This window comes from Monodelphis domestica, chromosome 1 (assembly GCF_027887165.1).
Source record: "Monodelphis domestica isolate mMonDom1 chromosome 1, mMonDom1.pri, whole genome shotgun sequence".
Classification (NCBI taxonomy): Eukaryota; Metazoa; Chordata; class Mammalia; order Didelphimorphia; family Didelphidae; genus Monodelphis; species Monodelphis domestica.
The window spans coordinates 427514692-427532588 of NC_077227.1; the positions used below are offsets into that span (position 1 = coordinate 427514692).

At 36.1% G+C, this 17897-nt stretch overlaps 1 protein-coding gene across 5 annotated transcripts in view; it reads right to left on the reverse strand.

The window, feature by feature from the left end:
- Positions 1–17897, reverse strand: part of MAPKAP1 (MAPK associated protein 1) — a 370977-nt gene that overhangs the window by 317590 nt on the left and 35490 nt on the right. For 4 of the 5 annotated variants that reach the window (XM_001365912.4, XM_056812154.1, XM_056812155.1 and 1 more), the window contains exons 2-3: positions 9688–10011; positions 5139–5228 (exon numbers count right to left, since the gene is read on the reverse strand). In XM_001365912.4, the coding sequence (XP_001365949.1) occupies positions 5139–5228; positions 9688–9946 (349 nt within the window). In that variant the 5' untranslated portion in view covers positions 9947–10011. Of the gene's footprint in view, positions 1–5138; positions 5229–9687; positions 10012–17897 lie in introns of those variants that run through there. The other variant, XM_056812156.1, reaches the window with a different exon arrangement.

Here is a 17897-nt window from a genome sequence, read left to right on the forward strand (position 1 = left end):
AACATTAAAGCAACTCTGAGGTTCCACTTCACATTGATCAGACAGGCAAAGACAACAAAAAACCAAAATGACAACAGAGTATTTTAATATCTATGCAGTGATTCAGAAATTCTGTACAATGTGAAATTATAGATTAAAAAGTCATTAAACTATGCATATGCTTCAACCCACAAATACCACTACAAGGCATATCTCAAAGAGATAAAAGATGGGGAAACTGATGGGGTACTCATCAATTAGGGAATGACTGGACAAATCATAGTATATAAATGGAATGTGACTGAGATCTTAGAAATGATAAAATCACTAGATTTAGAGAAATCTTAGATTTGTGTATATCAAGGCAGAATTAAGTAAGCAGAGGAATAAGGATAATTTTTTAAAATGAAACCCTTACCTTCCATCTTGGAATCAATACTGTATATTGGTTCCAAGGCAGAAGAATGGTAATAGGGTTTAAGTGACTTGCCAAGGGTCACACAGCTGAGAAATCTCTAAGGTCAGATTTGAATCTAGGACCTCTCATATCTAGGCCTGGCTCTCAATCCACTAAGCTACCCAGCTGCCCCCAGGATAATTTTTTAAATGATTATATGTACCTTAAGCTTTGAAACAAGAACTCCTGACAATGCAGTGACCAACCATAATTCCAGAAGGCTAACGATGAAAACATGCTTGCTATAACCAAGCCAGAGAAGTGACAGATAGAAGGTGCAAAATGAGACATATGTTTTTAAACCATGGCAATGTGTAAATTTGCTGTTTTACTATGCATATTTGTTACAAAAGGAATTTGGAGGGGGGGTAGGGAGTAGGAAGGATTGTGAGGTTGATGATAGAGGGCATAGGGGGAAAAATGAAAATAAAGAAAAGATGGTCAATGAAGTATTTTTTAAAATACATAGAAGAGAACAAAAGGAAGAATCAGAGAGAAATGGATAAGCAGAATAACTTTTAAATTATCAAACTGAAGTTATTTTATGCTTTTTTTTAAAAAAAGGAGTCAAGTAGAACATAGCTAAAATTTGTAGTCCATATGCAATTTTTTCTGCTCTTATTTACAAACTGAAATATGCATGACTGTTCATGTTTATCAAGTCAAAATAATAAAAAGATATTTTTAGATATTTTTGTTATCAATGTAATCAAAATTAAAAGGGAAGCAACAAATTCAGAAAAAAATCTTTATAACAAAAACCTTTGACAAAGGTCTAATTATTTTAAGGATTGAGATACAGTGGAAAGGATGGGTTGGTAACAGGGAATGGAGGAGGTGAAGGGACAGTGAGACTATGGAGGGCTGGTGAGGTAAATGGATAAAGGTACCCTCTGGGCTGAGATACAAATCCTGATAATTCCCTCACACTCAATCCCCATGAGAGGTACCCCTGGGTAAAATTAAGGTTGACAGGACCAGTATTTTTAGTGGATTTCTGGGAATAGTGGAGTTTACTCTTCAAGGTTTGACTGGTAACTGAAACCCCAAAAGTCACCCTTGTTTGGCTGTCAGACTGTCACTGTTGGCTGTCACTGATTAGCCTAGACTAATGGCTAGCCCAGCCCACCACCCTCTTTTCTTTGGTCTTCAATATGGAATAGGAGATAGGAGACCCTAGAGGGTTTCTTTACTTCTTCTTCAGCTGAGCCAAACTAGTTCAGCTTCAGCTTATCTATCTTCTTAGCTAGTCACTATATCTATCTTAACTAAACAAATGGCAAGTATCCTTCTTGGGAAAGTCAATGTATAGAAAGGATCTTCAGGGTGAGCCCCTTTCAGCAGGTGTTATTTGGTTATTCCTCTAATGGATGCTCTCAAACATACAGGAATCTTCTTCTACTAGGTAAGGGAAATGAAGGCAAGGTTTTTCCACAGGTTGGGATATAAAACTAGGACTTTGCTCCACACTCAACAGAGTTCAGAGGGCAAAGACCCTTTCTGTTTAGCAGTTTCTCCCACAATCCTCTTCTCTCACTCCAACTGTCACTACCCCTCCAGTCGCATTCAAAATGATGGCTGCTCAATCTCAATGGGCAGAAATGCCAAAAGCTTGATCCACAGTTTTCCTTTCCACATTACTCAAATTTATAGAGCTAAATCAATTGTGCAAAAAAGCAAGCCATCCTCCAATTGACAAATGGGCAAGGGACATGAATAGGCAATTTTCAGATAGAGAAATCAAAACTATCAATAAGCACATGAAAAAGTGTTATAAATCTCTTATAATTAGAGAAATGGAAATCAAAGCGACTCTGAGATACCACCTCACACCTTTGACTAACATGACAAAGGAAAGCAATAAATGTTGGAGGGGATGTGGCAAAATTGGGACTCTTAATGCACTGCTGGTAGAGTTGTGAATTGATCCAAACATTTTGGATGGCAATTTGGAACTATGTCCAAAGGGTTTTAAAAAACTGTCTGCCCTTTGATCCAGCCATACCACTGCTGGGTTTATATCCCAAAAAGATGAGGAAAAAGACTTGTACAAAAATATCTATAGCCGAGCTCTTTGTGATGGCAAAAAATTGGAAACTGAGGGGATGCCCTTTGATTAGGGAATGGCTAAACAAATTGTGGTATCTGTTGGTGATGGAATTCTATTGTGCTCAAAGAAATAATGACCTGGAGGAATTCCATGAGAACTGGAACAACCTCCAGGAATTTGATGAAGAAGGAAAGGAACAGAATCAGGAGAACATTATACATAGAGATGGATATACTGGCACAAACAAATGTAATAGACTTCTCTACCAGCAGCAGTGCAATAATCCAGAACAATTCTGAGGGATCTATGAGAAAGAATGCTATCCACATCCAGAGAAAGAACTGTGGGAGTAGAAACACAGAAGAAAAGCAACTGCTTGATGACATGGGTCGATGGGGATGATTGGGGATGTAGACTCTAAAAGATCACCCTGGTGCAATAATCAATAATAGGGAAGTAGGTCTTGATCAATGATACATGTAAAACCCAGTGGAATTGCATGTCAGCTCAGGGTGGGGGTGGGGAAGAACATGAATGATGTAACCATGAGAAAATATTCTAAATCAATTAATTAAATAAAGAATTTTAAATTAAATAAATATATATTCTTATTGTTTTTCAATAGCATCTGACTCTCTATGACTCCATTTGATGTTTTTTTGGCAAAGACACTGAAGCACTTAGCCATTTCTTTCTTCAGTTCATTTTGTAGATGAGGAAACTGAAACAATCAGGTTCAAGGGACTTGCCCATGATAACACAGCTAGTAAGTGTATGAGTCTACATTTTAACTGAGATCTTCCTAACTCTAGACACAGTGCATCCACTGTGCCAACTAGCTAGCACTTTAAAAAAATAAACAGGGATTTAAACTAGCTCTGCATTTCAATGAGAAGACTGACTAGAAATCTCATTAAGATATATAAATATTCAAAAATAAAAATATAATTTAAATAGCACAAGGCTTTATAAATAGATATCTAATACTAGGGGCCATTTAATAGGAGGCAAAACCAAAGGCCTACCATTCCAGGATTTTAAAATAATTTTATTTTAGGTAGAATTTTTTAAGTTTTCAAATTATAAAAGTAAGAGGCATTCTGACTGAATAATTTAGGAAAAGTTCTACAAGTGAAATACTAGGATGGGGTAAAGAATAATGGGATTTTTGTCTTAATAGCATCTTAATAGCAAATATGACTGTCATTGAGAAACACTCCTTTACCATTCATTTAAACTATAACTATATTTTAAACTATATACTATAACTATATTAAAACAATAACTAAATTTTAAGATGTCAGTTGTCAGTGCCAGGTATAAGATTAGGAGTCAAGAAACTTGTGTTCTGGTCTTAGCTATGAACTATATTGCTGAGGAAATGATATAACCTCTCTATGCCTCAGTTTCTTTGAAATGATGGAACTACAGAAGTCTCATAGTCCCTTTCAGTTCTAAAATTCACCAGTTTTTAACAACCGATGCTCCTTCCAATATTAACAATATATATAGTCTATGTTCTAAAATGCTCTTAAGCCTGCAAATCTCTGCATCTCAATTTCTTCAAAGATAATACTACTTGTAACTACCTACCTGACAGGATAAGGAAACTATTATAAACCTGAAAGCACTCTAAAATTAATAATTGCTATGGTACTTTCCTTCTACTCTAACATTCTAAGTACTAACATTATATATTCTAATGTTCTAGTTCTAACATTCTACAATTCAAATGCTGGCAAGATAAAATAGTTTTTATTTTTAAAAATATATACATATTTCAAAATGTCAGCATAATTTGATTAAATTTCTTATATTAATCCCCTTCTTCTTGCTAAATGACATGTCCATCTGAGATAAAAGTTCTGAATATACACTAGCACAGTTTTATATAAACATATATCTATACAATATGAAAAGACAATACATTTGATTACATGGTCAAAGACAAAAGTAGTTTGTTTATTATAATCACTGATGAGTGCAGGAAAATAATCAAGGCCTACAACAAAAAAGCTGTCAGAAAAGACCATACTAAGCAAAGTATTTCTTGAATAGTAAAAGCCAACAGGCAATGCAACCCAAAGAGAATCTCAGAATGACCTGTTAGCATATAAGAACTGAGAACACAGAATGCTAGAACTATAAGGTCTGTAGAATCAAATGTCTTTAGAACCAAAAAGGGTCTTCAGAATCATAGTCATAACTGGAAGAGGCCTTTTTATATGATTCTTAACTTGGAATTTATAAACTTTTAAAAAATATATTTGCATGGCAATATTTCAATATCACTTATTTCTTTGGTAAGCCTATATATCTATTTTATACACTTAAAAACATTATTCTGAGGATTCCACTGGCTTTGTTAAATTGCTAAAGAGGTCCATGAAATAAGAAATGATCCAGTTGAATCCATCTGAAGCAAAAACAAAAAAAACACTCTAGAATGTCTCTAACTAGTGATCATCTTAAGCAGTCGCCACAAAAATAAAAATTGGGTTTTAGAGAACAAATAAGAAGAGCCCAAACCACCAAATTGTTTCTCTATTGATGAAGCTTGAAAATATCAACTTTATTTGCTACAATCCTATATGAAGAAACATATTACAAGCACAAACAACAAAAAACAACATATGAATATTCTGCATTTACCTGAATGAGAAGCATTTCTTTCTTTCCATGGGATATTCTTGCATTTTATCTGGTTTTGTCTCTCTTTTCGAAGTCGCTCTAATCTTTGAGCTTGAAGAGAAATATTATAACTATAAGTTTGTCAAGGAAAGTTTACTATAAACAAAGACATAATTAACTACCTTTATATGAATAAAGATGTTTTATACTGCATATGTAGGGGAAAAAAGTCATAAAATTTTAAAGGTGGTACCCCTGAAAGGCAAATACCAACAAAAACATGAAAATGTTCTTGATTTATAATTGAAATTAGAGGATATAAAACATTAATAGAGATCATAAAGATAGTATTAACATGGAAGAGAATAATAAAATGTGAAAACTTCTGTGATTAATATGACATTTCATTATATAAATCATTAATAACGGTCTTAAAGGAATTTTAATGCACAAATGAACTGAAGTGAATATTACATTACAGAATAAAATTACTGTTATGAATTACTCTACCCGTTTCAAAAATTAAAGATAAATGAACTCAGACTAGACTATTAAAGTTTTAAATATAAAATCCTTTATCTAAAAATCATGAAAATTATAAAATGTCAAAGCTATATAAATTAGCATAGCTTTTCTTCAGTGGGCTGAAACAGTTTATAGGTAGTAAAATAAATGATTTGTATCTTTGTAACATTAGTCAAATCTTAAAAAGAATAATTTCTTTTTACTCTATTTTGACTCAATGACCAAAATACTAAGATATTTCCATGATTAAAAAGCAAGTCTTTGATATCATTAAGGTAACCCATAGCTTCCATTTTATAAACATTCTAGATTTCCAGTGGAAGAGGCATCTAAAATCTCCAAAAGAAAACATTAGAAAATAATAGCCCAATGAACCAACAAGTCTTCAAAATCAAGAAGCTGTAATTCACAGAAATACCATTTATGACACAATTGCTATGTTCTAGCAGCACATTTTATTAACTTCTACTGCCTCTGAATGGACCAGGAAAAAAAGCACTGACTAATATTATCCTTTTTAAAATGCTCCTCTGTTAATAGTACTTATGACCTCAAAGTCTTGGTGTACCTAAAACCAAAAGACAAATCTTTTCTTCAACCAATTCTAGAGTAGGGAAAAATAAATCTCTTTTTCACTAGGGTAGGAGAAAATGACAAAATCTTTTCAATAGTTTTAACTTTGTGTGGAAAAAACACTTTGATTATGCTAATGTATCCAATGAAATTTTATCAAAGAAAATATATTCAGTTGAAATTAATAAATTTAAAGTGTATGGGAAAAAAAATACTGTATCCTCACACATCAATCTATTGTTCCACCTTACCAAACAAAAGGACTCCAACAACTTGCATGAAAATCAGTTTAAACTGAAGAACTTGAAATCAATGATTCTAAATTATATTAGAACCTTCATACAACTTATTTCATTAAAAATTTCTTCTAATATTGGTAAATGTACCTATTTTTTTCCAGTGTGAGAGCAAAATCTCCTTAGCAAATTTCATAGGATGTTGAATTATTTATATGACACAGGGTCATAGGATTTGTAAATGGAAGGAAATGGGTTTCCCAAATTTGGTAGAGGTAATATAGGGGAATTAGCATATGAACTTAGGTCTTAAAAGTTCTAAACCATTATAGAAAGAACATTATTACCATGGATTAAATATATCCTATCCATAGTATTCTCTACAAGAACTATTGTTCCATCAGTACTCCTCCATTAAAGTCTTCCTCCACTGAATCATTCTTACATAATAAGAAAGCCACTCTGGTTTCTTGAAATCCAAGCTCTAGTAGATTTTACCCCACACCCCAAAAGAAGTATAAATAGAAAGTCCATTGTTCACAGTATTAGTAATGATGATTAACTGTGAAAGACTTAGCTACTCTAATCAAAACAATAATCCAAGACAATTCCAAAGGACCAATAATGAAAAATTCTATATACCTCTAGAGAGAGAAATGATTTCTCCAGGCCAAAATGAACAATACTTATTTTCTTGGTTTTCTGTGCTTTTTTTTTTTTGCAACATGGCCTATATGGAAATACATTTTACATGACTTCACATATATAATTCATATTATATTGCTTGCCTTCTCAAGAGATGAGGGAGGAATAAGGAAGAACAGAATTTGGAACTCAAAAAAATTTTAAAAGAAAAAATTTGTACATGTAATTAGAAAATATTTAATAAAATAAACAAATATTTAAAAAATAAATTAATAAAATAATATTTAATAAACAAATAAAAAACAAAAAAATTTAATTAAAAATAAAAAGTTCAGGAATAAATAAGTCTTATCATCTAGGGACTAGCTCTAGCTAAGTACAAAGAAGAGTATCAGTGTAATAAAATGGTTTTCTGTTATAAACATTAGTATGAACTAGAGAGGAATATGATTTTTTTTAATAAAGGAAATGAATACCTTAAGTTAACCAAATTCAGGTAAAGTTGTCCATTCCTGGATAATTTGGGGTTATAAGGGGCGGGGGGAATAGAGGTTTGTCTCAGGAGCATATGGAAGAGGGAGAATATGTATTTTAGAATAATTCAACCATGGAGCTAAGTCCAACATCCTGGAACAGAGGTAGAACCAAAAACCCACACAAAGTAAACTGAGTGGAGGAATGAGTAATTTTTTATAGGCCAGGAAAGCAACAGTTCCAGGTAGCAAAATGTCACCTTGGTGGGAGGAGAGGGACAGGGCAACTTCTAACTAACTAATAAACTCTATACTCATCAGTAAAAATAGCAAATTAACTGTTTGACTCACTAATATTCTATATCATTATTATTATTCAGTTCTTTGTAAATGTTAGATCCTTACTAACTCAATGGCATGAGTTTGAGGAGATGAATGTCTTAAAAGATATTCATAGTGGCAATGATTGTATTTAAGAGGAAGACAGGGAAAGAAAATTAGTAACAAACTTTGAGAAGTACTAGAGAAAAATTACAGAATGGAAAAATCACTGCAATTGGAGGCAGTCAAAAGAAATTCCAATCCTCACTTCTAGTTATATGCAGATAAGCAAGTCATTTAACCATCCTACCTATAACCCAATTTCCTCATATATATGGGAATAATACTACTGGCACTACCTACCTCATATGCTTGCTGTGGGGAAAGCTGTTTGTAAGCCTGAAAGCACTACAGAAATGTAGTTTGTTTATTTAATTTTTTACATTATTGCAAGGATATATGAAAAAAGTCTATTACACTGTACAAATAATACATTTTACCTCCATCAATTAATACAGAATCTATAATAGAGTAAACACTTAATAAAACGCTTGTGTGATCAACTCTTTTGAGCTTCTATGTCCTTCCATTTGAAAATGGGAATAACAACATTTGCACTATCTCATAAAATATTGGAGGAAAGCATTTTGTTAACATTCAATATACTATATAGTATATAAATGTGAACTATGTGTATGTATATATAAACCATATAGAATGTGAATATAATGTGAACTGCCATCATCATCATCATTATGCTTCTCAGACTGCTCAGGTCAAAAAAATGAAATAAGAATACAGAATTAAGTCCTTTGAACTGAATCAATAAATAATAAAGTCTGCCCTAAACCAGAATAATTAGTTACTATACTTGATAGGAAGTCATGCTTTCTGGTTATTTAAAAGCTTATAAATCAGAAGCTCTTTGTGAGCACTGTTTAATGGCACATCTCTGTATTCTCATCAATAAGCACAGTGCCTAGTCCAGGATAGTACATGTTTAATAAAAATGTATTCACCTGGAAAAATGGGCTATCTTTAGGTACCTTGTACTACAAGAATACTTAACAAGCATCCTCGCATGTATCTTCTTGAAATATTCACTATATCACTTCAGGATCTTTCTTCCCTCTCCATTCCACTCTAAGTACTATACAATGCAATATGTTACATATTCTTTCATTTAACAAGCATTTATTCTTTTAAATCATGTGCAATGTGCTAGGTACTACAACTTTTTTTTTCAAAGAATTTTTGAGTAAAATGTAGAATATAAGAAGGGTCCTTAGAGATCAGCTAATCCAATACCTTTATTTTACAGATAAATGAACTGAGCCAGATAGAATGATTTGCCTAAGGTCCAAACAGCTAGTACAGTTGCAGAATGAGGATTTATACAAAGGAATTTTGGCACTAAGCCCAATATTCTTTCAACCAAACTATACTCTCCCCTAATAACAACTTTTAAAAAAGCTTACTAGACAATCATTCAAAACAATATGTGGTGTTTCCCTACATGGCACTATTAAGGGGAAAACAGACTGCATTGCTTCACACTAATTTTCTCTGTGAAGCAGTGAGGGATTGTAAAAGAGTTTTCTGGAGTCTGACACCCAGGGGTTGGTGGACTCCAAGCACTGCTTACTTCCTATGTGAAGTCAAACAAGTCACTCATTCTCTTTGAGTATTTAGTTCATTCACATGTAAAATGAGGGGATAAACTAGTGTATCTCTAAGGATCCTTCCAGGTCTAAGCCTTTGAAGCTCAGAAAAACAGGGCTGCATCCCATTATTTACCTGTGTTTGAGCGTCTTCTGATGCCAAAGTCCCAACTTGAGGTAATGTCAACAGACTGGGCATAGACATAGCCCTGAGTTTCAACACTGCTTCCTGGCATTTCTGAGCCATTATCTCCAGGCACCAAAGGTGGGTGAAACTTTTCCAGATCCACATCATGATCAATCAGGACCATCTCACACATCCCCGTGTCATCGCTGGTCACATGGGATTGCCGAATATGAGCCAGGATGATCGTTGGGTTGTCCAAGAAGGCCATTCTTTATGGAGGCCAATTTCCTTAAAAGTCTACTTTCTCCTCTTCATATTGTTTAATGGCATCACCTACAAAAATTTTATAAAATGAAGGAAACATCTACATGAGCTTAAAAAGAATGAAGAATATAAGTTTAGAAAGACAAATTAATTTGGAAGTAAACAAAAGGTCTGTTAAGTGACAAACTTTTCATTATATTATAATGCCCTAATCATACCAATAAAACACATTTCTGAAGTGCCACTGGTTTTACAAAACACTTTCTTACAACAATCCTAGAAGTTGTGGGAATCTTCTTTTTAATCACACCACTTTTTTTTTTTCTGAGCACGATCAATTTATTAGGGTAGCAATAACCAAGAAATTGGGTCAATGGTCTCTCTCAATGACTGAAGACTCTTGAGTAAGGGCCAACAAGGTCTTTTAAACCTAGGTACACCAGACTGTTTCTCCATGTGCTTCTGTAAGAATAACTTAGGATCACAGTCTGGAAAGAACCACAAAGGTCCAAACTTTTCATTTTACAAAAGAGAAAATAGAAATCCAGAGAGATTAAATCACTTGCCCAAGGTCACAAAGAACAAAAACTTACATTTCTACAGTACATTAAGGTTTTAAAAGTGCTCTTCTACTAAAAATTCTAAAGTATATAGTGTAAGAATTATTAAATACATTTTATAGTTGATGAAACTGATGTTCACTGTGAGGAAATGAATTACTCAAAGTTCTGCTGCTGTCAGTTTTGGAGCAGGGATTCACAGAATCATAGATATAAAATCAGAAGAGTTTTTTGTTGTAATTCAATCATTTCAGTCACATCCAACTCTTCATGACCCCATTTGGGATTTTCTTGCCAAAGACACTGCAGTGGTTTGCCATTTCCTACTCTAATTCATTTTCCAATGAGGAAACTGAGGCAAACAGGGTTAAGTGACTTATGGATCACACAACCAGTAAGCATCTGAGGCTACATTTGAACTCAGGAAGAAGAGAATTCCAGATCCCAGAACCTGCACTCTATTCTCTATACCACCTGCATGACTGGAAGAGACTTTAGATAAGCACCTAATCCAAAACCCTCTTTCTACAGTTGAGAAAACTGGCGCCCAGGGAGGTCAAGTGGAATAAATTACCCAAGATCACACACAGAGTAAGTACCAAAGCCAGGATTCAAACCCAAGTCTTCTGATTTCAAGTCCAGTGTTTTTTCTATTATAATTCACTGCCTCTTAAGAATCAGAGTAAACAAAAAGGGAAATCCTTTACAACACTAAGATTATGGTCCTCTATCCTAGAGAACTAGAGTCAGAAAACCTGGGTTGAAATCCCAGTTTTGCTGTTCACTATTTCTTAATCATTTCTCTTCTCTCTTTTTTTTCCCCCCTGTAAAATGAATATTTTGGTCTAAATGACTCTGATGTTATCTTTCAGTACTAAATCCTATATTCCTCTCAGAAATACATTGTACCAGAGAGAAAGACAGGTTCTTCTACAATTAATATAATACTGCTAAAGAAATAGCTCTTCATTTACTTATAATCAGAGAAATGCAAATCAAAACAACTCTGAGGTATCACCTCACACCTAGCAGATTGGCTAACATGACAGCAAAGGAAAGTAATGAATGCTGGAGGGGATGTGGCAAAGTTGGGACATTAATGCATTGCTGGTAGAGTTGTGAATTAATCCAACCATTTTGCAGGGCAATTTGGAACTATGCCCAAAGGGTGCTAAAAAACTGCCTGCCCTTTGATCCAATCATAGCACTTCTGGGTTTGTACCCCAAAGAGAAAAGGAAAAAGACATAGCTGCGCTCTTTGTGGTGGCAAAAAATTGGTAAATGAGGGGATGCCCTTCAATTGGGGAATGGCTGAACAAATTGTGGTATATGTTGGTGATTGAATACTATTGTGCTCAAAGGAATAATAAAGTGGAGGAATTCCATGTGAACTAGAATGATCTCCAGGAATTAATGCAGAGTGAAAGGAGCAGAACCAGGAGAACATTGTACACAGAGACTGATACACTGTGGTATAATCAAACATAATGGAATTCTCCATTAGTGGCAATGCAGTGATCCTGAACAACTTGGAGGAATCTACAAGAAACATCCACATTCAGAGGAAAAACTGTGGGAGTAGAAACACAGAAGAAAAACAACTTGGCAATTCTGGTAAATAAGAGCTATAAAATATCTCTCATGCCTATCAACTTCACTCCATTCACAAGGCTACCATAGGCTAGCATCATCTCTTGCCTAACCTACTGCAACAGCCTAAGTGGCCTTTCTGTTTTTACTATTCCCTCTCCAATCACAGTGGCCAAAAGTGTCCCTGAAAGATGTCTAATCACCTCACTCTCTAGCTCAAGGAGTTTAGTAGTAGCTCCCTATTCCAGAACTTACAGAGTCAAGATGGTGAAAAACAGGGCAGAACCCAGCTGAACACTCCCAACATTTGCCTCCAAACAATTCTAAAATAATGTTTCCAATATGACAAATAACAAGTGAGAGAGAGACATTTTTCCTTCTTAAAACAACTTAAGAGGTTAGTAGGAGAGATCTGTAACACTAGGGTGGGTACAGGCCCAGGGAACAGTGGGCCTTGGAAGCAGCAGCAGCAATGGCAAGCAATTTTAGGAGCTCTCAATTCAGAGACAGTTAAAGGGGTCAGACAACTGGTCAGAAAGATATTACAGGGAACCTTTTGTTGGCAATGGGGACAGCTGATGCTGATTAGCAATTCTGCTACTCAGAAGTAGTGCTAGGTCCCAGTTACAGGGCAGAGAGAAGCACTTGTGATCAATTACAAGGGAGCAACGGTCCTAGTCACAGTTCCAGAACCAAGAGGAGCACTAGCACTTGCAGCTGCAGGAGAGCAAAGGATCTGGTCACAGTTCCTGGGTCAAAAAGAGTGAAGACCAGAGCAGAGATCAGGAGAACAGTGACCACACTTGTTCCAAGATAACACCATCTTAGAAGACTGAAAATTTGTAAACTCCAGAACTAGCTCTGACAACAGCAACATAAAAAGGTCTAAATCTTGGAACAGTGTACTTCCCCCCCCCCCCCCCCCAGGCAAGCAGAGCCTAACTTTAATATAAAGTTCAAAGTTAAGAAACAGAATGGAAAAGTTAGCAAACAACAACAACAACAAAAGAACTTGACAATAAAAAGCTACAAAGCTATTATGGTGATAGAGAAGACCAAGAGATAAACTTAGAAAGCAACTCGGTTACATGGAAAGTCTCAATTGAAGATGCTAACTGAATCCAAAATCATCAAAAATTCCTAGAAGAATTAAAGAGATAAGAGTGGCAGAGGAAAAATTATGAAAAGAAATGAGTGGGGCTCTTCCGGTTAAGATGGCGGCTTAGAGAAAGCTGAAGTTCAGATCTCCGGAAAACCCTTCCCGACCGATCTCAAACTAGAAGCTCCTAAGGCGCCGAAATTCAAAACGATCAACAGCACAGACCCTGGGAACCCTCCTCCTGGACCTGGACCCGGTTCAAAAGGTACGGCTCCCCTTAAAAGCCAGAACCCGAGATCCCTCGGACCTCAGGGGTAGGAGCGCAGAGTCCAAGGCTCCCGGAAGCGGCAGCCGCGCCGGGCTCAGAGAGCAGGGTCTGAGGAACAACAACCCTCAGGGTCTTCTACCCAAGTCCCAGTCCGGGTGAAAGTTACTGCCTGGGGCCTCCGCTGCAAAGAGCCTGTCAGTCCGGGTGAAAGTTACTGCCTGGGGCTTCCGCTGCAGAGAGCTGGTCGGTCCGGGGGAAAGTTACTGCCTGGGGCCTCCGCTGCAGAGAGCTGGTCAAAACAACAGCAACCCTCAGGGCGGGCAAGACAGCCTCACGGGCTGGATCCTGCTATCCAAGTCTCAGTGAAAGTCTGTGCTCTCGGAGCTTGGGGAAGCGGCAGCCCATCCCCCCGCAGGCCGACGAAACAGCCTCACAGCCAGCGATTCTGAAGGCAACTTCCGGAAATCGAGCCAGGGGGAGAGTGTGGCCTCGTGGTCCGACCCTTCCATTCCAGTTCCAGTGAGGCATATTCAGTTTAACCCAGGGAAAGCTCATAGAACTATCTGCCCAGGACTAAAGCCCCTGAACACCAGAAAGAGACAAGAAAAACTAATCCTCCACATTCAGAAATGGCAAACTCCACAGAACCACAGAAGCCCCAAAATACCAAGAAAAATAAGAAGAAAGGGGCGACTTTGGACACATTCTATGGAGCCAAAATACAAAATACAGAGCAGACAGAAGATAATATAAAAGAAAATGCTCCAAAACCTTCCAAAGGAAATGGAAACTCTCCACAAACCTATGAAGAATTTGAATCAGAAATGACCAAAAAGATGGAAGCCTTCTGGGAGGAAAAGTTGGAAATAATGCAAAAGAAATTCACGCATCTACAAAACCAGTTTGACCAAACTGTAAAAGAAAACCAGGCTTTAAAGGCCAGAATCAGGCAGCTGGAAGACAATGATCGTGTAAAAGAGCAAGAATCAATAAAGCAAAGCCAAAATACCAAGAAATTAGAAGAGAACATAAAATATCTCACCGACAAGGTGATAGATCTGGAAAACAGGGGGAGAAGGGATAATTTAAGAATAATTGGACTCCCAGATAAGCCAGAAATAAACACCAAACTGGACATGGTGATACAAGATATAATCAAAGAAAATTGCCCAGAGATTCTAGAACAAGGGGGCAATACATCCACTGACAGAGCTCACAGAACACCTTCTACACTAAACCCCCAAAAGACAACTCCCAGGAATGTAATTGCCAAATTCCAAAGCTATCAAACAAAAGAAAAAATCCTACAGGAAGCCAGAAAAAGACAATTTAGATATAAAGGAATGCCAATCAGGGTCACCCAAGACCTTGCAAGTTCTACTCTGAATGATCGTAAGGCATGGAACATGATCTTCAGAAAGGCAAGAGAGCTGGGTCTCCAACCAAGAATCAGCTACCCAGCAAAACTGACTATATACTTCCAAGGGAAAGTATGGGCATTCAACAAAATAGAAGACTTCCAACTTTTTGCAAAGAAAAGACCAGAGCTTTGTGGAAAGTTTGATACCGAAAATCAAAGAGCAAGGAATACCTGAAAAGGTAAATATTAAGGAAAGGGGAAAAATGTTATCTTCTTTTACTCAAACTCTCTTCTATAAGGACTACATTTATATCAACCTATGTATACTAATATGTGGGGAAAATGTAATGTATAAATAGGGGGTAAAGAAAGACCAAATAGAATAATGGTTCTCACACAAAGATTCACAGGGGAAGGGGAGGGGAAGAAAACTCCTATAAGAAGGAGAGGAAGAGAGGGGGGGGGGGGTTACTTAAACCTCAATCTCAGGGAAATCAACTCTGAGAGGGAAAAACATCCAGATCCATTGGGATCTTGAATTCTATCTTACCCAACAAGGGTAAGGAGAAGGGAAAACCAAGGGGGGGAGGGGGAGAGGGAGAACAAAAAGGGAGGGAAAGAGAGGGGGGAGGGGGAGGGAACAAAAAGGGAGGGACTAAAAAGGGAAACATCAAGGGAGGGGACAAGGGGGACTGATTCAAAGTAAATCACTGGACTAAAAGGTAGAGCCGAAGAAGAAAAGGTTAGAATTAGGGAAGGCAATCAAAATGCCAGGGAGTCCACAAATGACAATCATAACTTTGAACGTGAATGGGATGAACTCACCCATAAAACGTAGACGAATAGCAGAATGGATTAGAATCCAAAACCCTACCATATGTTGTCTTCAAGAAACACACATGAGGCGGGTTGACACCCACAAGGTCAGAATTAAAGGATGGAGTAAGACCTTCTGGGCCTCAACTGATAGAAAGAAGGCAGGAGTGGTAATCATGATATCTGATAAAGCCAATGCAAAAATAGACCTGATCAAAAGGGATAGGGAAGGTAATTATATTTTGTTAAAAGGGACTCTAGACAATGAGGAAATATCATTAATCAACATGTATGCACCAAATAATATAGCACCCAAATTTCTAATGGAGAAACTAGGAGAATTGAAGGAAGAAATAGACAATAAAACCATACTAGTGGGAGACTTAAACCAACCATTATCAAATTTAGATAAATCAAATCAAAAAATAAATAAGAAAGAGGTAAAAGAAGTGAATGAAATCTTAGAAAAATTAGAATTAATAGACATATGGAGAAAAATAAATAGGGATAAAAAGGAATACACCTTCTTCTCAGCACCACATGGCACATTCACAAAAATTGACCATACATTAGGTCACAGAAACATAGCACACAAATGCAAAAAAGCAGAAATAATGAATGCAGCCTTCTCAGATCACAAGGCAATAAAAATAATGATTAGTAATGGTACATGGAAAACCAAATCTAAAACCAATTGGAAATTAAACAATATGATACTCCAAAACCGTTTAGCTAAAGAAGAAATCATAGAAACAATTAATAATTTCATCAAGGAAAATGACAATGGCGAAACATCCTTTCAAACCTTTTGGGATGCAGCCAAAGCGGTAATCAGAGGCAAATTCATATCCCTGAAAGCTCATATTAACAAACAAGGGAGAGCAGAGATCAATCAATTGGAAATGCAATTGAAAAAACTCGAAAGCGATCAAATTAAAAACCCCCAGCAGAAAACCAAATTAGAAATCCTAAAAATTAAGGGAGAAATTAATAAAATCGAAAGTGATAGAACTATTGATTTAATAAATAAGACAAGAAGCTGGTACTTTGAAAAAACAAACAAAATAGACAAAGTACTGGTCAATCTAATTAAAAAAAGGAAGGAAGAAAAGCAAATTCACAGCATTAAAGATGAAAAGGGGGACAGCACCTCCAATGAGGAGGAAATTAAGGCAATCATTAGAAATTACTTTGCCCAATTATATGGCAATAAATACACCAATTTAGGAGAAATGGATGAATATATACAAAAATACAAACTGCCTAGACTAACAGAAGAGGAAATAGAATTCTTAAATAATCCCATATCAGAAATTGAAATCCATCAAGCCATCAAAGAACTTCCTAAGAAAAAATCCCCAGGGCCTGATGGATTCACCTGTGAATTCTATCAAACATTCAGAGAACAGTTGACCCCAATACTATACAAACTATTTGACATAATAAGCAAAGAGGGAGTTCTACCAAACTCCTTTTATGACACAAACATGGTACTGATTCCAAAACCAGGCAGGTCAAAAACAGAGAAAGAAAACTATAGACCAATCTCCCTAATGAATATAGATGCAAAAATCTTAAATAGGATACTAGCAAAAAGACTCCAGCAAGTGATCAGAAGGATCATTCACCATGATCAAGTAGGATTCATACCAGGGATGCAGGGCTGGTTCAACATTAGGAAAACCATCCACATAATTGACCACATCAACAAGCAAACTAGCAAGAACCACATGATTATCTCAATAGATGCAGAAAAAGCCTTTGATAAAATACAACACCCATTCCTATTAAAAACACTAGAAAGCATAGGAATAGAAGGGTCATTCCTAAAAATAATAAACAGTATATATCTAAAACCAACAGCTAATATCATCTGCAATGGGGATAAACTAGATGCATTCCCAATAAGATCAGGAGTGAAACAAGGATGCCCATTATCACCTCTACTATTTGACATTGTACTAGAAACACTAGCAGTAGCAATTAGAGAAGATAAAGAAATTGAAGGTATCAGAATAGGCAAGGAGGAGACCAAGTTATCACTCTTTGCGGATGACATGATGGTCTACTTAAAGAATCCTAGAGATTCAACCAAAAAGCTAATCGAAATAATCAACAACTTTAGCAAAGTTGCAGGATACAAAATAAACCCACATAAATCATCAGCTTTTCTATATATCTCCAACACAGCTCAGCAGCAAGAACTAGAAAGAGAAATCCCATTCAAAATCACCTTAGACAAAATAAAATACCTAGGAATCT